The sequence below is a fragment of the Amia ocellicauda genome, chromosome 12 (assembly GCF_036373705.1).
Source record: "Amia ocellicauda isolate fAmiCal2 chromosome 12, fAmiCal2.hap1, whole genome shotgun sequence".
Classification (NCBI taxonomy): domain Eukaryota; kingdom Metazoa; phylum Chordata; class Actinopteri; order Amiiformes; family Amiidae; genus Amia; species Amia ocellicauda.
This window is the reverse complement of record NC_089861.1, coordinates 16,725,261-16,739,520: the sequence shown is the minus strand read 5'-3', so window position 1 is coordinate 16,739,520 and position 14,260 is coordinate 16,725,261. Positions and strand designations below refer to the sequence as shown.

The following is a 14,260-nucleotide window of genomic DNA, read 5'->3' as shown; positions in this document are numbered from 1 at the left end:
AAATGAAAACACACGTGAAGAATTAAACACTAAGTAAATAAGCTGACCGGTGAAGCAACAATAAGTGATTTAGACAAGTGAATAATAATAAAGAAACCCACACAATAATAAATTCTTCTTCTTCTTCTTCTTCTTCTTCTTCTTCTTCTTCTTATTATTATTATTATTATTATTATTATTATTATTATTATTATTATGTATTTCTTAACAGACACCCTTGTCCAGGGCGACTTACAAAATAAGAGTAATACAAAGTGCAAGAATACAGTGCAGTTCAAGGCATAATACATTGTACAAATTCCAATTTACACAAGTGTACACAAGATATACAGTAAACAATATACAAGGTCTTACATCCTAGATTGTAAAAGCTGATAAGTGCAGACAAGATGTTAAGTCACAGTCAATGACTGTGACTTCAATGGGAAGGTCGTTCTACCATTCAGTGGCCAGGGATGAGAAGGAGCAGCTCTGGAGGAAGGAGAGTGGAGAGGAGGCAGGGTCAGTCTCCTGGCACCGGAAGACCACAGCAGTCTAGAGGGGAGGTATGGAGAGACGAGGGACTGAATGTAACTCAATAAATATATCAATGAAGTGAAAAACACAACAAATAAATTAAATGAGCTCAGCAAGCACCTCTCACAAATTGAAACTGGGCTTAAAGGCATTCAGGAGAGAAAACAGAAGACACTTCTTCACACAGAGAGTTACACAATCTGAACAAACTCCCCAGCGATGTGGTTGAAGCTGAAAATATGGGAACATTCAAAAATAGACTGGACGTGATCCTTGGATCACTTGGTTATTAATGGACACCAAACGAGCACAATGAGTCGAATGGCCTCCTCTCGTTTGTAAACTTTCTTAAGCTCTTATGTTCTAAGTGTGTCTCCTGTTTTCATGACTATGTTAGTTTGTCCAATTACTTTTGAGCCCCTAAAATTGGGGGGACCGCATATATAAATGGGTATAATTCCTACACCGTTCACCCAATATGGATGTAACTACCCTCAAATTAAAGATGAAAGTCTACACTTAAAGCACATCTTGATTGTTTCCTTTCAAATCCATTGTAGTGGTGTACAGAGCCAAAATGATGACAATTGTTTCACTTTCCAAATATTTATGGACCTAACTGTATGACTACATAAAGTGTATACAATGGCACAGGCATACAGCATAAATTAAGGTTGAATAGGTTCACATTGACAGCTGTAGTTATTACTTTTTTAGTTGTGTGATTGTGTGAAATAATATTTTCATTTCATCACAAGTTGTATTATTTGAAGGAAGTATTTGTAGTATTTGCTCTAATGCTCACAAAACATTAAACACAGGCTACAATGTATAATTTTGGCCACCGAACTTCTGTTTAGGCCTTTGTGTTAACCGTTTTGAAAATGTGATTTTTTAATGGACAAGAGCATTCAAGCAATCGAGAGAAACTGTTACAGGCTTCTGCCATTAGAATTAGTGCTCTTGCTTCTTGTGCTAAAAGTTCTTGATTGCAGCAAGTATCATAATACTGTAGCGCACAGGAAATTTTTTAATCCAGTACAGTTTAATCGAGTACAGTACAATATAGTACAGTACATTTTATTTATTTCAGTATCCCTGAGAATAATCCAGAAACAGCTCCAGTGTGTGTGAATGATGAAGTCACTGCCAGACCTGTATGTATTATTAATGTTTAATGAATATGAATGAGAGAGGGGCAGGGCTGGGCAGTGTATATATAACCCTTCTCTCCTCATTCTCACTGACAGAACTACAGCGTGTCTGACAGAACCACACTGCGATTGACAGCTGTACACTCTCACTGATTAACATGGTAAGCACTATGTCTCTCTAACAGTGGGGCTATGGGTCTTCCTGTCTCTCCGTCTATGTTTGTATATGTGTGTGTGTGTTTGTCTGTCAGTCTCTGTATCACTTTCTGTCCATGTTCCCGTCTGTCTGCATCTGTGCGTATCAGGCTGTGTCTATGTATCTCTCTGCTTCTCTGTCTGTGTGTGTCTCTATCTGTCTGTCTCTATATCTGTGTCTCTGTCCATCTATCTGTATTAGCATCTGACTGTGTCTATATACCTTCTATAGTTCTGTCAGTCTTTACATCTGTGTCTGTCTCTTTCTTTCTGTTAAATACTGCAATGTACTATATACCACTGTCATATACTATACTGTTATATACTACACTTTACTACACTATACTGTTATATACTGCACTGTACTACATGCACTACTGTCACATACAGTACTACATACTACTATCATATACTGTACTATTTATACTGTTTCAAAAACTTTTTTTAGGTAGACGTTTACAGGTCCATCTGGACCAGAACAACTAGACCCCAAAATAGTTTTTTCCCCCCAGAGCTGTTACTCTTCTACATAATCACTCTGGAAATAACTAACATTGGGACTTTTATGTATTTTATAATATCACAATAGAATATTTGCTATTATTTATTTATTCATTGTTATCTGACCTGGCACTGTGTATTTGTGTTGTGTTTTTCTGTGCCCATTTTTACCAAGACAAATTCCTAGTGCATTTCTTATGTACGATGGCAATAAAGTGATTCTAATCTAATCTACTACACTATACGGTCATATACTGTACTGTACAACACACTACTGTTATATACTGTACTACACTATACTGTTACATATTGCAATGTACTACTATATACTGCACTGTATTGCACACTACTGTTAAATGCTGTACTGTACTGTACTATGCACAACCACACCGATCATCCTGCAGGGACAGAGCCATGTGTCTCCCAGCACCAGGACAGTGCTGTGGCTCCTCCTGCTGGTGGGAAGCGGGAGTGCAGTGGAAATCACAAAGCAGGTGATGGAGAAGCTGGTGCAGGAGTAAGTTTCTCTCTCTCTCACAATTGAATTAAATTTAATTTAATTTAACTCAACTCAACTGCTTTATTAGCATTACCATTGTAAGCAGTATTACCAAAGCAGTTTACATAATACATAATAATGTGACTGTGTATATATACAGTTAGGTCCATATATATTTGGACAGTGACACAATTGTCATAATTTTGGCTCTGTACACCACCACAATGGATTTGAAAGGAAACAATCAAGATGTAGACTTAGAATAAGAATAAGAAATAGAATAAATGTAGACTTTCATCTTTAATTTGAGGGTAGTTACATCCAAATTGGGTGAACGGTGTAGGAATTACACCCATTTTCATACGTGGTCCCCCCAATTTTAGGGACTCAAAAGTATTTGTACAAACTAACATAATCATGAATTAAATTGTGAGTTTCAATACTTGGTTGCCAATCCTTTGCAGTCAATGACTGCCTGAAGTCTGGAACCCATAGACATCACCAGATACTGGGTTTCTTCCCTGGTGATGCTCTGCAAGACCTGCACTGCAGCTATCTTTAGTTCCTGCTTGTTCTTGGGGCGTTTTGCCTTCAGTTTTGCCTTAGAAATCAAAACAAACTGAGGAACCCTGGATAATGTTTTATATAAACTGTATAATGTTTTATATTAGTAGTAGCATGTATAGTCTGAGCAAATTGGATCTATCAGGCTAGCGAAAGTCTGTTAGAACTTCCTCTCAATGATAACAGGATCACCCACAGTGGAGAGACAGTCCACAGCTATTTGTCTGTTAAAAGTCTGTTTATGGACTTAATTGTTTTCCCAGACAGGCAGGAGCTGTCTTTGATAATGATTGATTGACAGTTGTAAAAGATGACCGTGGGATCGGACCTTTTGCAGTATATCAAAGGAAGCCATTTGGTTTCCGCATCCCAGACCTTCCCCCAGGAAGACAAACACAAACATTACAAGTGCCAGAGACCTGACCTCGAGGCAACACTTTTGGAAACCTGTGACTGACCCTGCCCACAGAACCACATGTCATGCATTGTATAAAAGCTGTTCACTTTTGCTGTTCAGAGAGAGACTCTGCTCAGGTGGAGAGCTTCCATCATGTCAGGGGCCTTACAGGCCGGGCATGTTAAATAAATACTTTATCCTCTGTGCATCAAGACTCGGTTCTTCAAAACCAGTCAGAGAGATAGCAAAAACATTAGGTGTGGCCAAATCAACTATTTGTTACATTCTTAAAAATAAAGAATGCACTGGTGAGCTCAGGAACACCAAAAGGCCTGGAAGACCACGGGAAACAACTGTGGTGGATGACAGAAGGATTCTTTCCCTGGTGAAGAAAAAAAAAACTTAATGACAGTTGGCCAGATCAAGAACACCCTTCAGGAGGTAGGCGTATCTGTGTCAAAGTCAACAATCAAGAGAAGTCTTCACCAGAGTAAATACAGAGGGTTTACCACAAGATGGAAACCATTGGTAAGCCTCAAAAACAGGAAAACAAAGACCAGATTAGAGTTTGCCAAAACACATCTAAAGAACCCTGTACAGTTCTGGAACAAAATCCTATGGACAGATGAGACAAAGATCAACTTGTACCAGAATGATGGGAAGAGAAGAGTATGGAGAAGGGAAGGACCTGCTCATGATCCGAAGCATACCAGCTCATCTGTGAAGCATGGTGGAGGTAGTGTTATGGCATGGACATGTATGGCTGCCAAGGGAACTGGTTATTGATGATGTGACTGCTGACAAAAGCAACAGGATGAATTCTGAAGTGTTCAGGGCTATATTATCTGCTCAGATTCAGCCAAATGCTTCAAAACTAATTGGACGGCACTCACAATTTAATTCATGTTTATGTTAGTTTGTCCAATTACTTTTGGGCCCCTAAAATTGGGGGACCACATTTAAAAATGGGTGTAATTCCTACACCGGTTACCCAGTTTAGATGTAACTCACTGGCCAGGCTGTGATCTCCAAGCCTGCACTGGGTCAGGGTCTGTCTCTGTTTCGTGTCTCTGACAGTGAAGAGATACTCTGCCAAATTGTATTCTCTGTTTAGGGCCCAATAGCAATCCAGTTTACTTTGGGACTTAGTTTTGTTGTCCCAGTGATCCAGGTAGGAGGTTTTGGTTTGTTCTATAATTTGTTTGACTCTGATTGGCTGTTGTTTAGCAAAGAGGACCTGAAGCTGGTTCGTGTTGTGAGGGGTCAGTGCTTTGATCTTCAGAGTCAGGGGACTCTTCTCTGTGCTGAGCTCTTGGGGTTTTAGCATTTTATATTCCTAGTTTTTAGGTGATTTAGTATATTAATGAGCATCAGATATCTGCCTATTTCTGAACTGCATGCATTGTTGGGAGTGTTATGATTTTACAGAATTCTGAATGCATTTTCTACTGTTTTTTTTTTCCCATTTAGTGTAGTCTTGTGGACCGAGTGGACCCCACATTTCACTTCTGTAACGTGCAATGGGCTGGATCACACTATCAAATATTTTACACCAGATTTTATTTTAGACCAGAGTATATTTATTTTGTATTTATGACACAATGATTGTCAGGCCTCAGTATGTGTACTGTGTGCTGTGTCGTAGGGCGGTGTTGCCTAAGGTGAAACGGGATCTGCTCTCCTGACACCTGGCCTTTTTCTGGAATATGGTGATCTTGCTTTAGTGCTCCAGCAGCACCAGGCTGTGCTGCAGCCCGTTATGTGGGCAGCACCAGATCATCTGCGTATAGCAGGAATTTAACTTCCATGTCGTGGGGCTGCCGACTGCTCCAACAACACTGCTAACTCATTAATGTTGATATTAAACAGCACTGGACTCAGACTGCAGGTCTGCCTCACCCCGCACCCTTGAGTGAAGAATTCAGTTATTTTGTTAGCAAATTTTACTCCTCGTGTATTTTACAACTACAATGATTTAATGACATCATATACTTTACCCCCAACAACACTTTGGATAAGCTTGTAGTATAGGCAGCACTGTGGAGTAGTGGTTAGGGCTCTGGCCTCGTAACTCGGTTGTGGGTTCAAATCCTAGGTGGGGCAATGCTGTTGTACCCTTGAGCAGGGTTTTGAGAACGCTGCAGAAGAGCCTCCCCAGATGATGCTCCCACAGATGCTCTCCCTCTCTCTCAGCGTTGCTAAGTGTGGCAGTCGGTCAGTCCATCAGTATCTTCACTGAATTTGTCACTGTCTGTGTCTCTCTCTGGGCTCCTTCACGCTACAGGATTGTTCCGTTATCAGTGCGGTTCGGTTCGTTTGGAGAAGAGTGTGAACAACACATTTCGATTGGCAAACCAGCCGACCTGAGACCACCAAAACAACTAAGTTCGGTTCGCTTGGAAAACTTGAATGTGAACATAGAAGGTCTCAGTTCTTTTGCAATCAGAAAATAAACTCATGTTCATGTATTAACGGTAACATAATCTTACAACAATTGGATATTGGGCTGTATTGTAAGGTGTTACAAAGGTATTTCATTTTGTTTTTTTGAAATGTAATATAATGCAAATTAAAGTTAACATGTATACATCAGGGCATACAATTTTATCTAAAGATGCTGCGTGGGAGCGAGTCATTTTTCAATAATTATGCGGCTTATTTGTACTTATGTTTGTGTGAGAAAATAAGTGTCAGAAATAACGAATTGCTATAAAACCCTTCATTTATTGTATTATGTAAAGTCACTATATATTTTTAAAGTTATGGCAGTAGCAGTAATATACTCCTAGATGGATATTTAGGGGACGTCACATTACTGTTATATATTTATAGGCAAAACAATGACCGTTCGGCAGCGCAGCGCTGATTACTATATTGACAATAGCAGCCTACTGTATTCATATTGACTGCATAAAGTATGTTTAAATATTGGATGCGTTCATTATACAGTCGTCACTGGTTGTGAAAATTGACTGCTTTGCCGGTCAGATCTGCGCACATCCTACACAACGTGAACGCACACGTGTATTTTTCGGTTGTATCAGAAGTAGACTGTCAAATGTCTTAGACTACTGCATGTACTTACTTTATTGGCATCATGTGTATTTGTTATTGTACGCGTTATGCTGTAATTTCTTATATGCACTAATCATGCAAAATGTAAATATCCCGTGTTTTATTAATACAAAACGAACCGAGCTCACTTGATTATTGCAATGTGAACACACGTGATCTGAGTCCTGCGAAAACACGGAAGCGAACTCGGCACGTTTGTACACACGTGTGAACAGCGAGCACACTGATACATTGTTAAAAACAAACGAACCCAGTGTGAATAGCGCAGTGTTTCTCTCCCCCTCTCTCACAGTTTCTACATCTCCAAGTATTTAAACCCTGACACTGTGAACAGGAGCCAGTGGGCCTTTCTGATTGGCCTGACCTCACAGCAGTGTGTTGACCACAACATCGTACGCTACTCGCCAGACCTGTTAGACCATGAGGGTTACCCTGCCATCGACATGGACCCCGGCTATTTCACTAGGACCGCAGGGTACAACTACGTGGCTGTGTTCCCCAACAGTGGAGATCTGTGCTCCGAGTACAAAATCCTGAAGGCGCTGCAGGAGGGGCAAAGCAGTGCAGCACAGCAACTGGCAACCCAGCTGGGGAGCACAGAGCTGGGCTGCGTGGTGTTCTACACCACCAACAGCCCCTGCCTCAGCAAGTGCTTCAGCCAGGAGCAGAGCACCCGCATCGACACGCCTCTGGGGCAGGAGCCCTTCACAACCTGGATGTCAAAGGGCGTAAACCTGTACTTTGTCTACAGCGAATACTTCGGCCAAGATGTCCGCAAACAAGCTGAGGTAAAAGCAGGCCTGAGAAATGTCCGCAACCTGGGCTACCAAGTCCACACCTGCCCCTACCAGCCCAGCACCCCCTGCCCCGAGTGCCTGGAAGCGTTTCCCTGCAACAACTGCCGGGAGAAGTACTGCACTGCCTGCAGCCAGCGTGCCAAGAAATGCGCAGAGTGCCAGAAGGTGCGGCAGTGCGAGGACTGCAGAGGCCTGGAGGAGACGTGCAGTGACTGCAAGACAACCGAGAGCGGCTGCAAGAGGTGTGGCGAGTGCTGGAAGAGACGGGGGAGCTGCAAGGAGTGCAAGAACATCCAGGACTTCTGCAACAACTGCAAGGAAACATCCAGGAACTGCAACACCTGCCAGACGGACCGCGAGAACAAGTGCAAGGGCTGCAGCCTAAAGCACAAGCAGTGCCGGAGCTGCGTCAGCCAGCGCGTCTCCTGCTCGCCTGCGCAGTTAGAGTAGATGGGGACTGCGCAGTTAGACAGGGGGACCAGGGCACTGTTGATGGTGATACTTGTTTTCTTCTTGTCTCCTGTCTTCTATAAAACCTTACAGTAAAACTGATCTCTCTCTCTCTCTAACTTTTTCTCTTTCAATAAAGTCTTAATGCAGCATTGATACAGCCTCTGTGGTCAGCTTGTGTATGTATATATTTGTGTGAGTGTGTGAATAGGTAGTATTTTAGCTAAGCTGAATTTGTAATGATTGATGCATTGTACTTCTCTGTATTTTTGCACTTATGTTGTATTCGACCTCGATAAGGGTGTCTGCCAAGAAATAAAAAATAAAATAATAATAGTATAGTGTAGTGCATTTTGTGTGACTGTGTAGTACGTGAGTGTACTATAGTGTAGTGTAGTATAAGACTTGTAAGTGTAGTGTAGTGCATACACTGTTACTCTCCCACTCCCAACATTGTGCCAGAGTAAGTAGCTGTGTTATGTGGCATTGTGTTGTGTATCTGTACAGCAGCCCCTTCAATGTCCAGCATCACAGAAACACACTAAGGCCTCTTCCAAACCTAAGGCTTTTAAAAAATATATATTTTTAAAGATCTGACTGATGCATTTCCTGTTTCCTGTGCAGGCGAAACAGAACCCTGCCATCTCGCTCAGATCACTCCTCATAACATAGTATTGTGGGCAGTGTAGTAGTGCAGCACTAATGTGGAGTAGTGGTCAGGGCTCTGGACTCTGCAGCGGAGGGTTGGGGTGGGGGACACTGCTGTTGTACCATCGAGCAAGGTACTTTAATAATATGATATAATGTAACAATTGTAAGTCACCCTGGATAAGGGTGTCTGCTAAGAAATCAGGTAATAATAATAACATGGAGTCCAGGCAGGCAGGAGTCTGTGTCAGAGCAGCCACTCCAGATCTCTCCCTTCCTACAGCTCATGTGACACTGCAAAATAACACAGTGTAAATTAGTGGCTGTGAGTATCACAGAGTGTGTCTCCACCCTTAATATACACTCACCTAAAGGATTATTAGGAACACCTGTTCAATTTCTCATTAATGCAATTATCTAACCAACCAATCACATGGCAGTTGCTTCAATGCATTTAGGGGTGTGGTCCTGGTCAAGACAATCTCCTGAACTCCAAACTGAATGTCTGAATGGGAAAGAAAGGTGATTTAAGCAATTTTGAGCGTGGCATGGTTGTTGGTGCCAGACGGGCCGGTCTGAGTATTTCACAATCTGCTCAGTTACTGGGATTTTCACGCACAACCATTTCTAGGGTTTACAAAGAATGGTGTGAAAAGGGAAAAACATCCAGTATGCGGCAGTCCTGTGGGCGAAAATGCCTTGTTGATGCTAGAGGTCAGAGGAGAATGGGCCGACTGATTCAAGCTGATAGAAGAGCAACTTTGACTGAAATAACCACTCGTTACAACCGAGGTATGCAGCAAAGCATTTGTGAAGCCACAACACGTACAACCTTGAGGCGGATGGGCTACAACAGCAGAAGACCCCACCGGGTACCACTCATCTCCACTACAAATAGGAAAAAGAGGCTACAATTTGCACAAGCTCACCAAAATTGGACAGTTGAAGACTGGAAAAATGTTGCCTGGTCTGATGAGTCTCGATTTCTGTTGAGACATTCAGATGGTAGAGTCAGAATTTGGCGTAAACAGAATGAGAACATGGATCCATCATGCCTTGTTACCACTGTGCAGGCTGGTGGTGGTGGTGTAATGGTGTGGGGGATGTTTTCTTGGCACACTTTAGGCCCCTTAGTGCCAACTGGGCATCGTTTAAATGCCACGGCCTACCTGAGCATTGTTTCTGACCATGTCCATCCCTTTATGACCACCATGTACCCATCCTCTGATGGCTACTTCCAGCAGGATAATGCACCATGTCACAAAGGTCGAATCATTTCAAATTGGTTTCTTGAACATGACAATGAGTTCACTGTACTAAACTGGCCCCCACAGTCACCAGATCTCAACCCAATAGAGCATCTTTGGGATGTGGTGGAACGGGAGCTTCGTGCCCTGGATGTGCATCCCACAAATCTCCATCAACTGCAAGATGCTATCCTATCAATATGGGCCAACATTTCTAAAGAATGCTTTCAGCACCTTGTTGAATCAATGCCACGTAGAATTAAGGCAGTTCTGAAGGCGAAAGGGGGTCAAACACAGTATTAGTATGGTGTTCCTAATAATCCTTTAGGTGAGTGTATTATTATTATTATAATTATTTATGTGCACAGATCCGGCCAACTGATTTAGTGTTGCTGTGGAAACTCACTCAGCTGGATATTAAGCTTGGTTAGAGGGACGGAAAAAGCCAGACTTCTGTATATTTTAATAGAAGCACGATCTTTATGCATTGTAACATTTGAGATGCATCAGAAGCATCATCCTGGCAGCGCCAGACCCAGCACACCATTCCTCCATACAATTTGGCTTTTAAGTGCTTTAGCTTCGTGGGTTTAGTTGATTACTGCGCAATACGTCTAACATCACTATACATTGCACTGAATCTACGAAAACATGAAACGTCTACTAATACGATTGTGACAGAGAGGTGCAAATTAATATCAATTCTTTGATTGAACTGTCTGAACTGAGAAAGCCGAGCTGAGTCGAGTGGAAGCGGAAAGAGCCGAGTCTCTCCGAGTCTGCAGGGGGCTGGCAGTGGCAGCGCAGACGCTTCGGGAACAGCGATGGAGGAGCAGACAGCGGCGCTGAGAGCGGAGGGCATCGAGAAACGGGTGGTCAGCTGCGGCAAAGGAGAGCTGCCCGCCTACCCTGACGGTACTAAGGTAAGGAGACCTTCCCGGGCTGGGCAGGCCTTTCTCCCGGGCACACGGGCTCTGTCTGCGGGACTCTGGATCGAGGAGGTTGCCGAGGGAGCCAAAGGCGTCATCTCCGGCCGGGCCACCCCTGCGCTTTAAAACGGGTTATTTCTGTAACATTTTAAACGATTCTCGTTGTTTAAAGCCCGTATTTTGACTTTTTATCCCGAGCCCGAGTCAATTTCCATTACATGTTGACTTTTTAATTGTGTTTATGTGACGTATTTTCATATTTTTCTTGACTCACCGGGAAGAACGAAGGGGTGGTGCTCGTTCGTGTTTCCTCCGCTTGTTGATTGGCCAGCTGTGCCTTACAGTAAGATCTGATTGGTTAACAGAAAAGTCGTTCACCTGCAGCCTCTCTTCCCGCCTCCTCCTCTCATTCATTGGGGCAAGGCTGTGTCCGTCAGTGCTCACCCTTCTCGCCTATTGGTGTTTGTATGTGATTGACAGCGAGGCGGCTGAGAAGGTGCAGCTGTGTGATTGGCTTGTCACGCTGTCACTCAGGTGTCCTGTTTGTCACTCCCCGAGATTAACTGATAAAGGTTTCCGAGACAAGAAACAATGGGACATATACATAATTAAACAGACATCAATATAATAGAGGTTTTATTGCTCATACAGAGGGACAGGCAGGTCAGTGGGCGGGGTGGTAGAGTGAAGTAGAGTGGTCTTGCTATGGACATGGCTGGGCTGTTAGAAGTCCTTTGACATAAAATAGTGCAGTATAATACAGTACAGTGTAATATAGTGTCACTACAGCATAGTGTACTGGTGTACAGTATAATACAACATAGTGTAGAATAATGCAGTGCAGTACTGTTATTCAGTGTTGTATGGTTCAGTACAGAGAGAGACAATGTGCTTTAACTTTTTTAACACTGTTACTGTATTCTCTCTCTCGCTCTCTCTCTCTCAGGTGGTGTTCCACTACGTCTCAGCTCTGCTGGATGGCTCAGTGCTGGACGACTCTCGGGCGCTGGGGTCGGGGAAACCCATGGAGTTGATCCTGGGGAAGAAGTTCAAGCTGCCAGTGTGGGAGAGAGTGGTCAGCACCATGAAGGAGGGGGAAGTGGCCCAGTTCACCTGCGACACCCGGGTATTTAACACCAATCAACACCAATGGTCACAAATGTACATCCATTTACACCAATTAAGGCTAGTAGACACCAATGAACACAATTAACACCAGTTCACACACAGTAATCACTGACTGTCAGCCACTGTGTATTAACACACTTTCCCTCTCTCAGCACACTGCTCTGTACCCGCTGGTCTCTCAGTCTCTGCGGAACATTGCTGATGGGCGCGACCCCATGGAGGGGCGGAGACACTGCTGCGGTGCGGCCCAGATCCACTCCCATCATTCCCTGGGGCACCCTGACCTAGACACGCTGACCTCTGACCCCCAGCCTCTGGTCTTCACCCTGGAGCTAATGCAGGTTCATACTGGTTTATTCTAGTTTATACTGGACTGTCTGTAGTATTGTGGTACACACTGGTCAAACTGGTTTATACTGGTCTGTAGTTTAGTGTACTGAACTGTCTGCAGCAAAGTAGTGCAGTGTAGAAAGCTGTAGTATACTGTACTGTACTGCATTATACTCTCTACTTCCTACAGCAGAAACATATGCACTGTAGTGTCTCACTGTGTCAGCGTCTCTCCTCCTCCGTCTCTCAGGTGTTGACTCCAGGATCGTACCGGCAGGAGCCGTGGGCCATGACTGACGAGGAGAAGTTGGCCGCCGTTCCCGTGATCCACCAGGAGGGGAACCAGCTGTTCAAAAATGGGCATACAGATGAGGCGGCCGAGAAATATCACAGCGCCATCGCATGCCTGAAGAGTCTGCAGATGAAGGTACTGTAACAATAATGATCACATGAATAAAAATACCTCTGCTAATGCTGTGGTCACTGTTACTACATCTACTGTCTCTCTCTGTCTGTCAGGAGCGGCCGGGGGATGAGGCCTGGATCCGATTGGACTATATGATCACGCCCCTCCTGCTAAACTATTGCCAATGCCGTTATCAGCAGGGGCAGTACTATGAGGTCTTGGAGCACTGCAGCTCCATACTGTACAAATATGAAGGTACAGAATACAGTGTACAGCGCGGTGTCTCTATTGACACTCTCAGAAAGTGTGAAGGTATTCACTCTCTCTCTCTCCCTCAGACAACGTGAAGGCGTATTTTAAGCGAGGGAAGGCGCACGCGGCCGTGTGGAACGAGCGCGAGGCGAGGGCCGACCTGCAGAAGGCGCTGGAGCTCGACCCCTCGCTGCGGCCCAGCATCACCCGCGAGCTGCAGGTCCTGGAGCAGCGAATGAGACAGAAGCACCGAGAGGAGAGAGAGAGATACAAAGGCATCTTCAGCACAGCACAGAGGAGCGCAGTGTGAGCAAGAGAGAGGGAGGAGAGGGCTGGGGAGATGGAGTGGTGTTTGGAGTATCACTAACTTGCCTCTTTTTTTTTCCCCCCAGTGCTGAATGAAAGAAGACCTTCCCCACTCCCTCTTTCTCCATTGCTGTCTCGTGACAAAGGTTTTGGGACAGGCAAACGCTCTCAGTGTCAGAGGGCACAGCCACTTGACCAATTCACCAGCTGAAGAGCCTAATGATTGCTTTTCTGCCTGCCTTTCCTCAGCCCCTCACCCATCCCTTCTTTCACTGACCTACCCAGTTCATTACCTATGCCTCCCTACCCTCCATCACTGGCACTGCTTCTCTCTGCACTCGATGTTCACCGATCTCTCTCCAGTACATGAGCTCCTCCAGGTATTAGTGACCATGTATATAAAGTGCTTGCTTTCTCGCTCTAATCCGCTGCCTGGTATGTCAGTGTGAGTTCTACCCTGCTCTCTCTCTCTCTCTCTCTTTCTGGCATAACAACCAGTTTGAAGAGCAGCAGGGACCCAGATCACACAAGCAGACACACACAATCACAATCACACACTGTAATTTGAAATTATCGGACTATTTTTATGGGATTGTTTTATTTTGTAGTATAGCACACTAACACACACAATACTTTAACAGTTTCCTTTTATACGCTCATGCTATTGTATTTCTTGTTCTATTATATCATATGTATTCTATTGTATTGTGTTGCTGTACTCTGACTGGTCAGTGTGCCTCCTGTAGAAACGGCTCAATAAAGAGACACCGCACCACAGTCTTGTTTTTCCTTATGTCAGTCTCATCCTCTCCTGCACTGTGCTCTACATCTCTAGCACCATAGCTGGAGAGATACACACAGACTGC

General features: G+C 44.0%; 2 protein-coding genes across 2 annotated transcripts; both read left to right on the top strand.

The window, feature by feature from the left end:
- The first annotated feature begins 1,754 nt into the window (after positions 1 to 1,754).
- LOC136764428 (uncharacterized) lies at positions 1,755 to 8,304 on the top strand. The gene is made up of 3 exons (XM_066718475.1): positions 1,755 to 1,831; positions 2,771 to 2,883; positions 7,194 to 8,304. The coding sequence occupies exons 1-3, from the start codon at positions 1,829 to 1,831 to the stop codon at positions 8,146 to 8,148; spliced, it is 1,071 nt and encodes a 356-aa protein (XP_066574572.1). The 5' UTR covers positions 1,755 to 1,828; the 3' UTR covers positions 8,149 to 8,304.
- A 2,504-nt stretch (positions 8,305 to 10,808) lies between these two features.
- Positions 10,809 to 14,171, top strand: aip (aryl hydrocarbon receptor interacting protein). The gene is made up of 7 exons (XM_066718476.1): positions 10,809 to 10,966; positions 11,919 to 12,098; positions 12,253 to 12,441; positions 12,681 to 12,857; positions 12,950 to 13,091; positions 13,175 to 13,394; positions 13,481 to 14,171. Exons 1-7 carry the CDS (start codon positions 10,868 to 10,870, stop codon positions 13,488 to 13,490), a joined length of 1,017 nt encoding a protein of 338 aa, XP_066574573.1. The 5' UTR covers positions 10,809 to 10,867; the 3' UTR covers positions 13,491 to 14,171.
- The last annotated feature ends 89 nt before the right edge of the window (positions 14,172 to 14,260 follow it).